The 18402-nt window shown below is 37.4% G+C and overlaps 1 protein-coding gene across 4 annotated transcripts in view; it reads right to left on the minus strand.

The window, feature by feature from the left end:
* Positions 1-11696, minus strand: part of LOC129938586 (protein vreteno-like) — a 42306-nt gene extending 30610 nt beyond the window's left edge. For 2 of the 4 annotated variants that reach the window (XM_056046235.1, XM_056046233.1), the window contains exons 1-4: positions 3854-4310; positions 3597-3767; positions 3295-3522; positions 3154-3226 (exon numbers count right to left, since the gene is read on the minus strand). In XM_056046235.1, coding sequence (XP_055902210.1) covers positions 3154-3226; positions 3295-3522; positions 3597-3767; positions 3854-4170 — 789 coding nt within the window. In that variant the 5' untranslated portion in view covers positions 4171-4310. Of the gene's footprint in view, positions 1-3153; positions 3227-3294; positions 3523-3596; positions 3768-3853; positions 4312-10934; positions 10990-11109; positions 11239-11322 lie in introns of those variants that run through there. The other 2 variants (XM_056046234.1, XM_056046236.1) reach the window with 2 other exon arrangements.
* Between the last annotated feature and the right edge of the window lie 6706 nt (positions 11697-18402).

Genomic DNA, 18402 nt, shown 5'->3' on the forward strand with positions numbered 1-18402 from the left:
GAGAAAAAATACTCTTAATGGAGATGAAATTCAGGGTATTCTTAACACTGGAGTGCACGCGTGGCCTACTATAGTAGACCACAGTAACAGTTTTCTTCATAACTTAACAGTTTTTTATGTCAGATTAGTGTCAGTTCAGATAAGCCTTATTAACTAAATTTGTCAACAGGTCAGTATCTCACTTCACGTGTTCGCGATTGCATTGTTATGTAATTAAATGCCAAAGTCAATTGCCTACCATAGTAGTCCGCGCGAGTATACGTGTAAAAATTTAGGTAAGCTTAAATAGTCCGCGCGAGTATTCGTGTACCAATTTGTTTTGATTTCTGTTTCTGTTTTCTTGGAAAATAAATGTTTTTCATCATGAGTAATTCAGACCTAGATAGATGGCTTTTGGAGATGGAGACTGATGATGTCTTCGATGATCCAATTGACAGTGAAGAAGATGAACTAGGACCGTTACCGGATTTTGAATACTTGGTTCGTGAGCGTGAGGTGGACATTCAAGAATTCGAAAGTGGATTGGACGACTATGACGACTTTTCGGAATCAGATAATATACCTCTCGCGGAATTGTTTGGTAGAAGACCATCAGCCTACAAATGCCCAAATGGTACAATTTGGTCAAAAAATGTACCACCAGCTACTAGAACTCGAGCCCATAACATTCGGGTAATACGATCAGGCCCAAAAGGAGAAGCAGCTAGGAAAGCCAAGGATACGGTGTCGAGTTTTGAATTATTTTTTACACATGACATTATGGATATTCTTGTAAGTTGCACTAATATATATATTGGCAAGATAAAAGACAACTTTCAAAGAGACCGGGATGCTAAACCCACCGATTCTATTGAAATGAGAGCTTTTCTGGGGTTATTGTATGTTATTGGAGTATCCAGAAATGGGCGTCGGAACCTAAAAGATTTTTGGAATAACTCTCAAGGCACGGCATTAGAAATAGTATACACGGCGATGTCAATAAATAGATTTCGTTTTCTTTTGAGAACTAGAAGATTTGATGACGTCACTGACAGAGCTCAAAGCTTGAGAATTCGATAAATTGGCCCCAATAAGAAAAGTTGTAGATTTATTCACTGTAAATTGCCGCAATAATTTCGTTCCCAGTGACTATTTGACGTTGGATGAACAACTTGTGGGTTTTCGAGTTCGTTGCGGATTTATCGTGTATATACCGAACAAACCAGATCAAATCAAATCAAATGGGGTGGCGCAACAGTCCGTTGTGAACCAGGGCCTAGTGAATTACAACTCTCAACCATTCCTGTGTGCGAGTACTGTTGTCAGGAATGGAAGGGACCTACAATTTAAGGCCGAATCCGAACGGCTAATTTTTGAGAAAGCACTTTTTCATGACAAGAATTACTCTTGAAGGATTTGTCAATTCCTCGCAAGAGGCAGTACCCGCGAAAATTATTTTTTTAAATTAAGGTGGCACAGGCAGGGATTGAACCCAAGACCCCTTGCATGACAGTCCAACGCACTAACCATCATGCTACGGGTACTACGAACAAACCAGATAAATTCGGAATAAAAATCTTCATGGTAGTGGATACAAAGTTTCCATATTTATACAACTTTGAAATCTACGTTGGAGCACAGCCTGAAGGTCCGTTTCAAAAGTCCAACAGGGTGAATGATGTTGTCCATAGACTTCTGGAGCCACTTTACGGTTTGAGTTGTAATGTTACAATGGATAATTATTTTACGAACCTACCTCTAGCTAAGAATTTGTTGCAGAAGAAAATCACAGTTGTGGGTACAATGAAAGCTAATAGACCTGCAATACCTAAGGAATTTAAGGCTTCTGAAGCTAGAGAAATCAAGAGTTCAATTTTTGGATTTCAGTAAGACGCGACACTTGTTTCATATGTCCCAAAAAGAAACAAGTCGGTCACATTACTCTCAACAATGCATTTCGATGCAGCAATTGATCCCGATACGCATGAAGAATGCAAACCAGAAATAATTACTTTTTATAATCGTACGAAGTGTGGTGTTGACGTTGTTGATAAAATGTGCAAACAGTACAGTGTTCTACGGAACTGCCGCTGATGGCCACTTACAGTATTTTTTGATTTGATGAATATTGCTGGTATCAACGCTCTTGTTATCAACCAAATGAACGTGAGCCATGAAAAAATTGTGAGGCGTACCTTTTTGCAGGACTTGTCATACAATCTGATAAAACCGTTACTAAATAACCGGCTATCAATTGAAACAGTTCCTAGGCAACTAAGAACTAGAATTGGGATGCTTTTAGGGAAATCTGAACAGGTACAGCACGAGCTGGCACCGAAGATGGGGCGAGTGGGCAGATGCGCTGAATGTTCCAGGGCCCGAAATAGATCCACCAAAAAATGTTGCAAGACTTGCCACAAATGGATTTGTCCCGACCACCAGGCTGTAGTGTGTTTTCGATGCTACGAAAATAAATTTTGTATATACTTATAACAATTAACAAAATTGATTCTGCCTTTAATTTTATAATCAAATAATTCATTTTTATATTTATTGTATTAGTTTATCTATTTGTTATTAATGTAAACTTTTCGTTAAATTAACTCATACTTTGTTTTAAGAAATATTATTGCTCTCTTTTCGGCTGACGGCACATAGCATTGCTCTTTTGTGATAACTACCAAACTATGTAATTACTTCTTATAAATATAAATAAAAATCACACTTACTACTACTATAAAAAAGGGGCGCTTTCTACTAATCATGCACAGGGCGCAGGATTGCCTTTGGCCGGCCCTGCAAAAGATAATACAAACTTACAACCTATTGGCCAGGCTTGTAAAAGAATGCAGTCTTATGTAAATGCAGTAATTATAAATCATTTACCAAATTCAACTTAAAAATTGTATTCATTGACATCGCCATAAGATTGCGACATACAATTTTTCAATAATGTTTTCATTCAATTTTACCTAAAATAGATTGCAATAAAATTTTTCCTAATGTTTGTATACATTCAACAGATTGAAAAATTCAAAGAATGCAATATTTAACATGAAGTCACAAAACATTGTGTTCGCAAAAGTTTGCCGAAATGGTAAACATTTGTTAGGACAATTCGTATAATGAATGTAAACAATAATGGTTCGAAGAAAAATGCGGATAAACACTCACCTTACTTCCATCGAAACTTCCAACTGTACATTTCTGTTTTTCTTCAATAAATTGTTTACCTTTTTGTGGCATTCTGTTGAATAAAAAAAAAAAACAAACAATTTAAAACCCTTGCAATCGAATCACAGAAAGAAAACCTACGTATAATAGGCTCGGCCAGTGTGATAATTGTATTTGCCATCTTCTGGTTCAGTTTTCTTTCCATAGGGCAGACGCTCCATTTCATGAGCATCGTCCTCAATCATGAAATGTCTCTGTGGATCATTACGCTGAAGATTATTCTGCGAATTATCATAGTCGTCTTTACTAACAAGAGGGTTCTTAGAGAACTTAGGACGCGGAGCATTGCGAGAAGAAACTTGATATGACCTAAAGACCGATTAAATATTTCGAGATGAAATGTTTTGCATCTGGTTTGAAAAGAGGAGAATTCACATTCATACCGGTCATAGTCTATTTGCTGTGAAGGCAACGAAGGTTGATCTGAACTCGGTAAAGCATTGGCGCTTTGTTGGGCACCTTTGCTAATCGGTGGTTGTTCTCTGTTCCTACCCAATTCCACCCTAAATCCATAAGAGTTGCCTTGTAGACCTGTAAAGGCTCGTTCCATATCACTAATGTGGTATCGAGAAAAAACCAAGCAAATCAATAAATTCATCAATTCAAGTTTTGAGTAGGTTAAGATTGAGAAAAAACCTACTTTATTGACTGAAAGTCAATGAAATACATGTTCTGGCCATGCTTCCGTGAACGCAGGCAATTGGCATATTGCGAACAAATGTTCATCAAGCCTTCTTGTGTTAGGGTGGTTGGGACGCCTTTGAACACCAAATAGGGATTTTTGATTTTCTGATTTGAGCCCAATTGTTTAGCCATTTCGGCCGGCTGCAGACTGGCTTCCAATTCAGCGCCGGGCCCACTTGAGTAAGTGTTGAAGTTGGAATCTTTGTAATCATCCCGCATGGGATTCCAGTTTTTGAGCTGTATAGATAGTTCTTCATCGATTGCTGTAGACATTTTGAGGAAACGTTTGATTTTTATATCACAAAAAAAAAGATTTGTTAAAGTGAAACTGATTTTTCTTAAGAAGAGATAAAAAGGAGCGCAACGCAAATGCAATTTTAATGTTTTGCCTTGCGGTAGGTTTTTTCGTTTTGCTTTTTGTGATTTTCTTCTTTCTCTTTTTCTGACATTCATGCAACAGTTGATACAGGGATGTTTGTTTGGCAGTTCGGTTACTGATTTGCGTTCAGGAGTCAAGCAAATTGGGGGCTGTTTGGTTTTAAATTTCGATGGCGGAGTTACATGTACACTTAGTTTTTCTTTTGAAGCTCAGACCATATAACTGTTTGGCAGTTTTTTGTTTGGCCCTTGGGAACTATTTGAACGATAAAAAATGAAATACACTTGAGCGCTAAGACTTGAATGAACTTTGTTCAGCGATTCGATTGATTTGTTCAATAATTGCCAAACAAATTGTTGAAACTCTGAGCTAAAAATGTTGTGGATCAATAAATCTGCGTTTAAAACATTTTGTCGCTATTTAAGTTTAAAGTAAGAGACAAAAATGAAAACCTATCGGCAGCTGTCACTTTTGAGGTTGTCATCTTTTGACATATGAAATGTAATAACTACGTCATTTTCTAACAACACATTGAAATTAAATTTCACTACAAAAATGGTGACAATTTTGCAATACAAGTCCGATGTCCGATGTAATAGAAAAGAATAATTTTCGGATGGATTTAAATATGGAACTTTTTATATAATGACAGTGCAGGTTTGTGAAAATTATCACATCAAATTCAAGTAAAAATGTCTTACGTCAGACACTAAAAAAAGGAAAACATATTAAATTCAATCCAAGTGCAACTGAATGAATTATTAGAAATACAATTTTAGGAGAGTTATTAAATTATTATTAAATATATTATTGGATTAATATTTCTTTTTTCTACTTTAATTTGGTTTTTGGAGAACACTGAATTACCAAAACTTCTCTTTCACCAAAAGTTACCTTTAAATTATTTTTAAATAATAAAATTTAAATCATAAACACAAAGCTATTTTTTGTCAGTCATCAACATTCGGGTAAGACAACATCCGAAGGATTGTGTGGAAATATTTTTGCTAGATTTACCTTTTACTCATTTGGCGAACGAGGATACTCGAATATCGGACGTTCATTTTCGAACAGAAAACACAACTTGTCCCATAATTCTGACCCTGATAAACACTCTATTTGTGTTATATATCTTCTCTAGACATCCAAGCAATCTGAGCTTTGTGTTGTATTATGTAGCTGGTGTTGCATGTAAAAATTCGGCAGTTAAAGACGGCTTTATTTCAGGATCACTATGGTTTCTAATACTAACGTCGACTTCAGTGCTTATAGGATCACAAACTAAATTCTTTTGGGAATGAGAACTTTTATCACAAACAACGTTAAAAGCATCAGACCTAACAAAAAGAGGGTGTTCTTTAACACTGGCAAAACTACTACGTAAGATTTTTGGCGGATTCGATTTTTGTCACTTCTAAGGCATAACACTAGTAGTGGCGTGTATCGAATAGCATTCTGTGGTTCAACTCATTGATATTTTTGTATTGTCTTTGTCTGTTTTGGTTTTTGTTATTTTTTAATTTGCAATGCATGTAAATTTCAGGGTAGATTGTTTTAATATTCATGGGATTAGAGCGAATTTTCTTTCGGCGTACTCCCACACTGTTTTAAGCAGGCCAGCTGTGTTGACACTAAGTGAAACCCAAACACAATTCCTTTTTTAATTATATGTGGATTAAGCAAATCACTCACTCTTGTTTCCTTTATCGAAGCCCTAATCTAGATAGAGTGAACTGTTGACAACCCAAGCAAACGTAATAAGGACAATGAACTTCGGAGCTGTACGTGGAATGTTAGGTCCCTTAACAGACCACGTGCAGCCGAACAATTAGCGGAAGCCCTAAACTGGTGCAAGGCAAATATTACCGCCATCCAAGAAGTGCTAAATTCCCCAACATAAGCCTAATATGCGCGCATGCCCCAACAGAGGAGAAAGATGAAGACACCAAAGACATATTCTTCGAGCTCTTGGACAAGACATATAAGCAGTGCCCTGGCTATGGCATTAAAATTGTCTTAGGAGATTTTAATGCCAAGCTAGGAAGAGAAGACATCTTTGGTGGCATAATCGGGGGATACAGCCTGCACGACACTACCTCCGACAACGGATTCAGGTTGGTCGATTTCGCTGCGGGGCGAGACGTTCTGGTAGCTAGTACGCAGTTCACGCATCTCAATATCCACAAGGAGAGAAGATTCGAAGTTAGACGGCTACAATCGCAAGAGACTGCATTTTCCGATCGAGTCTCTAATAACCTCCTAAGGAGTCCTATGCTGCCTGCATTAAGCATTGAAAACCAGTGGCAACATTGCCTTGCAGCCATCAGAGATGCCGTCTTTGAAGTGCTAGGTTCGACACGGCCACCACAGCGAAACTCCTGGTTTGACGACGAATGCCGGCAAGCGCACGCGGCGAAACAAGAGGCATACAAAACGGCGCTACACAAAAGGACTAGAACTGCTCTTGAGCTCTACGAGCACAAGAGGAGAGAGCAACACCGGCTTCTTAGATGGAAAAAAGAGAGCATGAGAAGTGCACGATCGAGGATATAGAGGGATGTCACAACAGGAATAAGGTTCGTAAATTTGACCAAAAGGTAAAAACAACCTTCCAAGGGTACAAGTTACGAACCGAAGCCTGTAAAGACTATCAGGGGAACATCGGAATAGAACCGCAGTCGATGCTGAGAATATGGAAAGATCACTTCTCAAAATTATATAACGGCGATGACGAACCGAATTCCGCTGTAAGGGAGATAGAACCACTCAACCTCGGCGACGCAGATCAACAATTCCGCCTACCCGACCTTGACGAAGTGAAGATAGCTATATCTAAACTTAAGTCAAACAAAGCTGCTGGAGCTGACGGCATCGCTGCCGAACTATTCAAAGCAGGCAATGACTGGGTACGGGGCATGCACCAACTCATCTGCAAAATATGGTCGGAAGAAACCTTGTCCGATGAGTGGAATCTCAGCATAGTGTGCCCGATACATAAGAAAGGAGACCCTCTAAACTGCGCCAACTGCAGAGGCATCGGTCTCCTTAACATTGCGTATAAGACCCTCTCTGCCGTATTATGTGAACGTCTGAAGCCATTCGTCAACAACCTGATTGGTCCTTATCAGTGTGGCTTTAGACCAGGAAAGTCAACTATCGACCAAATATTCACACTACGGCCGATCTTGGAAAAACCCAGGAGCTTCGAATCGATACCCACGATCTCTTTATCGATTTTAAAGCCGCGTTTGATAGCATTTATAGGGAAGAGCTCTACAAAGCAATGTCTAGTTTTGGCATCCCTGTCAAACTTATCCGTTTGTGCAGAATAGAATACACGCTGCTCTATCAAGGTCGGAAAAGATCTTACCGATGCATTTGATGTCAAAAAAGGTTTTAGACAAGGCGATGCACTGCACTGGAAAGAATTGTGCAAAACTCAACCGTCAACACTATCTTCCAAAGCTCCATGCAATTACTCGGATATGCAGATAATATTGATATAATTGGAAGATAAAAGCGTGATGTCAGTGGAACGTTTTTGAGCATTGCGACGGAAGCGAAGAGGATGAGTTTAGTGGTAAATGAGGACAAGACCAAGTCCAAGACCATCAAAAAAGGACATTGGAAAACGACGTCTTGGACAAAACGTCAACATGGACAGCTATAACTTCGAGGTAGTTAAGGACTTTGTCTACTTAGGCACCGCTACAAACACAGATAACGACACCAGCGCTGAAATCAAACGAAGAATAACTCTTGCAAATCGCTGCTTCTTTGGACTTGAGAAGTAAAGTTCTCTCTCGATCATCTAAAATTATCATCTATAAGACACTCATCAATCCGGTTCTCATTTATGGTACTGAGGCCTGGACCCTGTCAAAGAAAGATGGGAGGCGTCAACTATGGCGATTTATCTTTTTAGGTTTTGCTCTATGCTGATGACCTGGTGGTGTTCTCTGATAACCCAGTGACGTTGCAGCTTTAGATAAATAAACTTTAACAATTTCGGGATTCGTGGGATCTCAAAATCAACACTTCTAAATCTAAAATTATGATTTTTAAACCCCAGAACCGTTCAGATAATAATGTACAAAATTGGACATCGAAATTTAAGGTCCTTGAGGCTACCGTGAAAAGTTGCTTTTGTTATTTGAATCAAGTGTATGGATACCAATTTCTAGAGGATATGGAAGTTCTTCAAAGATACTTTTCAAAAGAATCTTCCGGCTGCCGCGTAGCACGCCTAATTACGTCATATATGTTGAGTCCGGTCTTCCTCAAATATATGTTAGACATTTAAAGGCCAACGCAGACTATCTTATTAATGTATGCATAGACCTGATAGTAATCTGCACAAGCCAATCCTGCTTATGTCACTCTATTGTGGATATTCCCCTTTTAGAATTTGGCATGCTCTTGCAACAGTACATAATTTAATTATGAATCTAAATGCAAACAACAACTGCATTTCGATGGTTGATGAGAAAATGTACAAAACTAATCTCGAAAGGGCTAGGGAATCACTTTCTAGAGCAATCTATAGCCGTCTTAATTTGACTTTGGGTGTTAACAAATTATTTCTGTGAGGACCTTTCTGCTTCCGATATAAGTTTAATATTCAAAATACGGACTGAAGCTCTTGAGCTAAACTACAGGCCACATAGAACGGACTTAGATGCGATTTGTTCACTTACCAGCTTAAAACAAAACGAAGATGTTTACCATTTTTTAGCAATTTCAATCAAACCTAAAGAAAACTCATGGTTTGAATCGAGCTGTAAAGAGGTTATTCGAATCAGAGATGTAAGTTTCCGGATTTATAAAGCCAACCCTACTGAGGAAAACCAGCACAAGTTTTAACAAGCTAGAAAGACCTGCAACGGACATATACGACACATTACATTTTTGCATGACCAGAAATCACGGCAAAAAATACTACAAAGTCCCAAAGGTAGTAAAAATGTCTGGTCATTTGTAAAAAACATACGAAACACCACGTCATCCTCGGTTCCAAGGCTCGTCTACAATGATACTCCCTATGTAAGCTCGATTGATAAAGCCAAATTGCTTGCATTTTGCTGTTAACTCGACGCTACCGGATAGTGTCATGATACCTCCTGTTCTTGAGAGCGTAAATGATTCTATGGGACGAATCTTCTTTCGCACTCGTGCAGTCGAAAGAGTACTGAAACCCCTTGATATACACAAATCCGCTGGCCCGGATAGTATTCCCTTTATTGTTCTGAAGAGGTGTTCTTCAACGCTGGCAAAACCACTGCGTAAGCTTTTCCATCTTTCCTACTCTACAGGTCTCTTTCCAAACGGATGGAAAACAGCATTTGTACAGCCTGTCCCTAAAAAAGGCGAATCATTGGTATCGATGAATCTCTTCATTGTTGGGTTAGAAATTACTTTTCGGACCGTTCAATTCAAGTAGTATTGGACGGGTTCAAATCTGATATCCACAAAAAAAACGTTGGTGTGCCACAGGGCTCCGTTTTGTCTCCGACGGCCTTCCTTATTTTTATAAATAATCTTTTGTCTGAAACTTCTAACCCACTACACTGTTTCGCTGATTCGTTTTTAGATTCTCATCCTTATTTTTTGGATATGGACTACCAACGGCAGCGTATGATAAGCTCATTAAATTCTGATCTTGGCAGCATTGTTCAAAAAGCAATCAAAAAACGTGTAGAATTTAATGCTTCGAAAACTCAATGCTGTCTACTGTTGCAAAAGCGTACCTCTCCCCCAATTCCACTTTCAATAAGTGGCATTTGCATCGACCAGACTGAACAACTATCAGTCCCAGGTATGTGCCACCACTTGTTGTGGAGTGATCACATATTTGAAATAGCCAAAAATGCTGCTAAGTGTTGAGGTTTTCTCCGACGATGTAAGAAGTTTTGTACCCCTTCTGATCTGGCTATAATTTACAAGCTTTTATTCTTCCAAAACTTAGTATAACACTCATATTTGGGCTGGTGCTCCAATAACGTACTTGAGTCTTCTGGATAGAATTAAAAAAGAGCTCTAAAAATGATAGAAGATCGTTCGCTCATCGAGACATTTGCTTCTCTTCAACACCGCCTGCTGAAATGCCCATCACTTTACCCTTAAGCCCAATTTCGGACGTACTGTTAAGTACAGAGATTCTTTCTTTAGCCGCACTAGACGAATGTGGGTTGCTTTACCACGCTCAATATTTCCCACTCATTACAATGTGCAAACATTCAAAACTAATGTTTCTCCTTTCTAATCCTATCCTCCTTTCCTAAATGCTCGCACCGTGTTTAATCATTATAAGGGTATTCATAACCCCTTAAGTGCCCGCACAATATAAAAAAAAATCTTGTTTTTGTAAAATGTATTGAAAAATTGTTATGCTTTCAAAACAAGTCGTAAAAATGCTATTTTTAACCGCTCTCTTCTCACCACGGTGACAAAAAAAATGTTAAATGTCACACGTTTTTGAATGTTGATTATACCAAAGACTGTCTATGCGCTAAAGCAGTTAGTGATATTAAGTTTTTATTAAAAGACATTGGTGCAATAATGGCCTCATATAATCAAAGTTGAACAGATAACAACTTCTTTTAGAAAAATTAGTTGCTTATCATGATTTTTAAATAAAGAAAAACAACATCAAACTTACATTATTGTTGATTTTTTCCTTCGAATGGTTTTCATAAACGGTTTGTGGTTGAATCCTGCAAAGAAAATTAGCAAATGAGAATCTTTTCAAGTTTAAAATGTTCTTAGCTTTTAGTGCGGATGGCATCCTTAATTTATGAATTCATTATTTAAGAATCCTCTTTTAAAGTGTTTACCTTTCCATCGCACTTTGAATCTCGGTCGGCTGTTGCTTTTCCATCAGCTTTTCAACAACAATTTTACCCAATTCTATTGTCATCCCTAAAGTATTCGTTTTCAATCCTTCGAGTACACTTAACATATCACTTCACATCAAAAATGAAAATCAAAGAAAATTTTGTTTAAGTCACTTTAAGGGCTTTTCAGGAAATCCAAAAAAAAAAACTTACTTTAGTGTCGCAAAATTGACAAAGTACGTATTGAAATCTTTAAGCTGGCGAGCACGAAGCACCTTTCCAAAATCTGAACAAAGATAGATCACATCCTGTAAATTTAAATTGGCAGGGACATTTTTGAAGACAAGGTAAGGTTCCTTGCCGCGTTCAAATGTGGGTTCAGTGAGTTTTGGTGCTTCTGGAGTATCATTGTTTACTTGATTCCGGAATCCAAGCACTTTGGGAAGTTCAACGTCGGAAAACATTTGTGATGTTTATTTTCTTTTAATTTACACTTAAAAATTATGTATGTACGTAAATAGAACTAAAATAAATTTGAGTTTCGCTTTAAAATGTATGCAGGTGATGTATAAGTCCGTAAAAGTATATTTTTTTGTTTATTTGGAAATGATTGAAGTTTGACAATTGGAAAAACTATTTTGTTTGTTTTGTTTTATAGATTTTCCAAGTGATGCCAAAACTAATCTTGTAATCCAGGACTGTTAAAGAGGTTTCTCTCATAAGTTATTCGTATGCTCTGCTTATATTCTTTGCCATTTAAATTCTTTAAAAGCTTTTATAAGCTTTGTTCTATTGGGCCTTAATAAATAGCTTAACATAGGCATAGTCAAGTTAAATGTTAACAGAAAATTATTATGTACTAATATCCAAAATAACCACATCTTTTAATAAATAGCCTTCTATTAAATTATCTAATATATTCGCTTTCAAAAAGACAATATCTACATGCGTAAACAAAACAAAAATATTTATTTGTACAAAATTAATTGATTCAGGCCATTCAACTATCCAAGCGATAAAATTCTTGGAAGATGCCAAAGCAAGGTGGCAAAAAGTGTATAATACAAATTAAACCATTCACAAAATAAAACGATTTAAATTTTTTTTAACACTTTAGGTACAAATTTTTCATTGCTGTCGCCCAATTTGCCGATCTACTTTCATTCAATTGTTTGGTTTCAGCCTTTTCTAAAATGTTGGATATTTCTAAAAACAAGTATTTTTCGCTTACTTTTTTACAACATTGTACATTTATAAAGTTATATTTAATAGGTTTAATAGGTTTTTATCGAAAACCCAAGTTTTCCCATACATTTTTGGTAGACCACTAGTTTTATATTAAACTCCTAGAAAACTAGCAGCAATTCAAAGTTGAACTAAACAAACAAACCTTTCGAAACATTCAGCGCTCAAATTAATGTAAACAAAACAACTGATGGCTGCTGTCAAAACAAATATTTTATTTTGAAATAAATTTGATCGTGGTAAGTATATTATTTATACAAAATAAGAATTATTACTTTTTTTATTTACACAATTATTTCAAACGCTCTTTGTTAAGCGAGGAACTAGAATTCACCGTGGCTACTAGCAAATCGACCCCAAGGATGAGAAAGACTTGCTCATAGTTGATTTTATGTGGAGCCCCAATCTAGACAGAGTGTCAACTTCTAGTGAATTTGATGGTTTGTCTGATTCCATCCAAAGAATTGTTTCGTCCTATCCTCGCACTGAAATCGTTGTTACGGGCGATTTCAATGTACACAATTCTTCATGGCTTCAACATTCGGGCCAGTCATCACCAGAAGGAGTGTGTGCTGAGATCTTCGCTGAGTTAAACCACCTAGCTGGTCAACGAGCCCACTTGAATATCGGACGTAGTAGGTAGAGCAGAAAACACTCTTGACTTGTTTCTTACCTCTGACCCTGGTAAGTACACTATTAGTGTTCTATCTCCTCTAGGCACACCTGACCATTGTGTTATATCAGCAAATTTCTCGTGTAAAAACTCTCCAGTTAAAGAAAGAGCTCCTAAGAGAACCTAATGATCTCCTGTCTGCAACATCTAATCCAATACATTGTTTCGCTTACGATAGTACTCTTAGCTTTTCATATTCGTTTTCAGATTCACACCCCTCTTCTTCGGATGTGGAACTGCAACGACAAAATATGATAACCTCATTAAATTCCGACCTAAACAGCATTGTACAATGTTGAATAAGAAACCGCGTGGAATTTAATGCTTCGAAAACGCAATGCTGTCTTGTATCGTTAAAGCGAAATATACCCTCCCTACCATTATCCATAAATGGCACTTGCATCGAAGAAAGTGAACATCTCGATATTCTTGGTATGTGTATCACCAACCACCTTTTGTGGAACGATCACATACGCGGTGCCGCCAAAAATGCCGCAAGATGTATGGGTTTTCTAAGGCGATGTGAGAAGTTTTTCTCCTCCTCTGATCTGGATGTTATTTACAAGACTTATATATGTCCAAAGCTTGAGTGTAACTCCCATATCTGGGCTGGTGCTCCTGCAACTTACTTAAGCCTCTTGGACAGTATTGAACGTAGAGCATTTAGATTGATTGGTGATATTACCATCATAAGATAATTTACGTAACTTTTACCGTTATTTTAATGGTTTATGCTCTAGAGAAATAGCCAGCTGCATTCCTCCCCTTAAACAGTTCATACGTAATACTCGCGCTTCTAGAAATGCTCATCAATATACCCTCGGGCCCATCTTCGGCCGTACTGTCAAGTGCAGAGATTCGTTCTTTAGCCGTACTATGCGAATGTGGAATGCCTTGCCACATTCTGTCTTTTCCAGCTATTGCAATATTCAGGAATTCAAAACCAATGTGTACCGACATCTCCTTTCAACCCCTCTCTCCCTTTCCTAGTGCTCACACTGTGTCTACACAATAAGGGTAATATATCCCTTTGAGTGCAGCAAATGCGAAAAAATACGAAGAAAAGGAAAGACAAACGTCAAAAACATGCAAAGAACAGCTTGTCCGTGCATGCTGAGACAGTTTTTTTTGTATATTTTTGTATTAATTTCTCTTTCGCACTTCATTGATACAAGGAAAAACATTCGCTGTGTAAAGCAGTGTTCACATGAACTCGACCAACGAACGACGAATGAATTACAAAGTGTGAGTTTATATACGTTCGAAGACCTATTTTCACAAAAATTTTTAACAAAACGATAGCAATATAGTTTCTATTATGGATTTATCATCCATACTTTTATATTTCAATATCATATATTAATAAATTTAAGAAAACAAATTCATTCGTCGGGAAAGAATTGTAGTTGATGCGAACTGTCAAATTTTATTCGCTTTCCAGGGGAGAGTACGATAACTTTGGCGACAAAGTTTGATGACGGATTTGTATAGAACAGTTAAAAACAAGCATTTTTTGCTATGGGAGGCGGTATCCTACGCGGATGATTTGGTGCTATTGGTGTCAGGAAAGTACACCTCTGTGATTAGTGAAATCACGGAGTCAGCTTTGAAGAAAGTTAGCAACTGGGCCACGAGTTGTGGACTAGGAGTTAACCAAAGTAAAACTGAATTGTTGCTCTTTACCACCAAAACTAAAGTACCGCCCTTCACGCTACCTTGACTCAATGGTCAAATTCTATCATTGTCTTCCAGTGCAAAATATTTGGGAGTTATACTCGACCCTAAACTAAACTGGAAACTAAATATTGAAGTACTGGTTAAGAAGGCCTGTGTTGCCTTCTACGCCTGCAGCAAAACTTTCGGCAAAAAGTGGGGACTTCAGTCAATGATGATTTTATGGACGTACACAGCCGTAGTACGCTCTATCTTAACATATGGTTCGATTGTGTGGTAGCCTGCTCGTAGCAAAGCCTATAACATTAATAAGCTAAAGAAGGTTCAGAGAACAGCTTGCGTGGACACCACAGGGGCCATGCGTACTTGCCCAACGGACGCCTTAAACGTTATTTTGGATCTTCTACCAATCGACCTTTTTATTAAATACATAGTTTCCTGCAGCGCTATTAGGCTAAAGGAATCAAATAGCTGGTTGTCAAAACCTTATGGTCACAGCAACACTACGAAATTTATTCCCTCAGATATTATCTCGGTAGACACTGACTACTGCACTCCTACTTTGAACCTTAGTAAGGGTTTTAATGTTATTTTCCCATCGAGAGAAGATTTGGAGGATGACATCGTGTTGATAGGTTTCGACACAACCATCATTACTGACGGCTCAAAGATGGAGTGCGGAGTTGGTTCTAAGATCTTTTCTGAGTCCCTAAATGTAGCCAAATCCTTTAGGCATCCTGACTTTGCTGGCGTTTTTCAGGCTCAACTGCTGGCAATAAGGGAGGCATGTAAGATACTTAAACAAAACCCAAACCAAAACTGAAATGTGGCTATCTTTACAGACAGTCAGGCAGCTGTCAAAGCCATTAACTCGGCCATATCCTCATCGAAATTGGTCCAGCAATATCGCGATGAGCTTGCAAACCTGAATATTAACCTCGGTGTCACTCTGATCTGGGTTCCGGGCCATAGTGGTATCGTGGGAAATGAACGGGCTGACGAGCTAGCCAGGCAAGGATCGGCCCTTCATAGCTCACTTGCGGAAATGGTTAACATTCCTCTTGGTGCTATGAAGGGTAAAATCTTTTCTATCTACCAAACTGAATCAAACCGAAGGTGGACCAATTTACCCAACTGCATTATATCTAGGAACATATGGTCCACCTATAACAAAACCCGTACAAACGATCTTCTATGCAGGCCAAGGCAAGACATAGCCAGGATAGTTGCGGTTTGTACCGGACATTGGCCTATAGGAGTTCATGCAGAGAAGTTGTGTATCTCCTACAACACCTTTTGCCGTAGCTGTAGTGACCAAAGAGAAAGTGAAACCATAATCCATTTCGTCTGCAAATGTCCTGCTTTGGCAAACAGCAGAATAAAATGCTTTGGAAAAACATTCTTTCAAGAACTCCATGAGCTATCTGAGACAAAGATTAGAGACCTAATCTTTTTTCTCAATGCGACAAAATGGCTCTAACATAATCGCTTCTCTATCAATCTATACCTTTCAACCAAAGGTCAAACGAGTTTTTGGTATCAAAACGGCGCAATATTGGATCTCAGGCTAGGTTGCCTTGAGATCGCCATTTCTACCTACCTATGGGAGGGGATCTATCTCCCCTCGTTTAGGCGGTAGGGGCAATTTAAAAAAATATGTACATTAAATGGAAAAGAAATAATTAAAAAATATCGGTAATACTTACCATTAAGTATTATACCTTTTTTTAAAGCCATTTTTGTCTATTAGCTTGCTTTTAAATCAAGTCAAAACTATGCATAGTTTTTGAAAAAAATAGTTTTAAAGTCAAAATGTGTGCAAAAAAAGTAAAAAGAAAGGGTTAAAGTGTAATTTTTCAATACTTCAATATTAATTACCACTGTTTTTATTTCAGAATTTATTGCTCTTATTTGTTTTTGATCAAAAACTGAAAACTAGATGATATTTTGTCTTTTAGTTTTTGAGAAAATTGAAAATTACAAAAACAAAATATTTCAATTAAATTACTTTTTCCGTGCTTAAGTATTAACGTAGGCTTATTTTGATAGTAATAATCGAATAAGGATTAAGATATATTCATCTTGCACGCACTCCAACTTGCACCCACCCCAAATCCTATAGTGTAGCCAAGCAGGGGGTTGCAGGGGGGCAGCATGCCCCCCTTAGGCAAATCACTGTTTGCATCGTAAAGTCAAGTAAAGCAATTCATTAAGCATAACCCAGAATGCACCACGAGGAGGTAGAATTGCATTGAATTCCGCGTCCCGGTCAGTTAGTCTTTAAGTAAGTCAGGAGTTAGTAAAAAATAGTGACGTCAATTTTCAATGTGTTGAAGGTATGTAAGCCTCGTCAATACTAGTGCCACTGTGGAGTTCGTTAAGTTCGTCATTGATGGTCAAGAGCCGAGGTTGTTTTGGCGGTAACACATCTTCTAGGTGTTCATTGCGAACGTCGAAGTGCTTAAGTTGCAGACCCACACTTTCTTTTCCATCAATTAACCATCTTGCACCCACCGAACCTTGCTCCCTTCCTACCTTGCACGCACTTCAACTTGATCCCACTGTTGCATACCATCAAACTCGCACCTACCATTGTTACTATCAAAATAAGACCAGTCAAGCAAAAAAAAAGAATTAAATTAAAATAGTGTTGTGGTTATTTTCAATTTTCTCAAAAACTGAAAGACATAAAATCATCTAGTTTTCAGTTTTTGATTAAAAACAAACAAGAGCAATAAATTCTGAAATAAAAAAAATGGTAATTAATCTTGAAGTATTGAAAAATTACACTTTAACCCTTTGTTTTACTTTTTTTTGCACACATTTTGACTTTAAAACTATTTTTTTTAAAAACTATGCATAGTTGTGACTTGATTTAAAAACAAAGCTAATAGACAACAATGTTGGCTTTAAAAAAATTTAATTGTAAGTATTACCGTTATTTTTTAATTATTTTTTTCCATTTAATGTACATATTTTTTTAAATTGCCCCTACCTCCTAAACGGTGGGAGTTAGACCCCCCCTTTCTACAGTAAAAAATGCTTGTATTAAGCCCCTCTACCAAAATCCGTTATTATATCTTGTCGCCAAAGTTATCGTACTCGTGCCGCGTTCCACATTATCCACACTCGCTACGAATAAAATGAATTCGCGTACTTAAGCTAAAAAATCATTCTTGTTTCGGTGGTGCATGGTGTTCGACTTTTCTGGATATTTTACCAGCAGTCTTATTAAGTAAACATATTCAATTTTCCGATTTGCATTAAATTTATGCACATGAAATCTTTTTCTTGTTCTGTTTATTAACAAGGACACCAATAACTTTTTTTTAAAACAAATATAGCTTCGACCGCATTTTCTCAATCGTTTGTTTTCAAAACAAAACACAATAATGATAAACAAACTAAAAAAAACATTTGCCAAAGTCAAACTTAATTCGCGACGAATTAAAAACTCTCATTTGAAAAAAATGTCAAAATCGACGAATATTCTGTCATTCGTAGGTCGTGCTCATGTGAATAGTTCTTAATACCGGACTATAATATCAACCGAAAACTAATAATCCAGCAACGAAGGTAGAAATAAATTATATCTGTCAAAATAATTCAAACTTAAACATCTGAAAAGTCTTCCATTAACATTGACGACACCCAAATACGATTTTTTAAGAGTTTTAACAATAATATCTAACAATGACAAT

Source organism: Eupeodes corollae, chromosome 1, assembly GCF_945859685.1.
Source record: "Eupeodes corollae chromosome 1, idEupCoro1.1, whole genome shotgun sequence".
Classification (NCBI taxonomy): domain Eukaryota; kingdom Metazoa; phylum Arthropoda; class Insecta; order Diptera; family Syrphidae; genus Eupeodes; species Eupeodes corollae.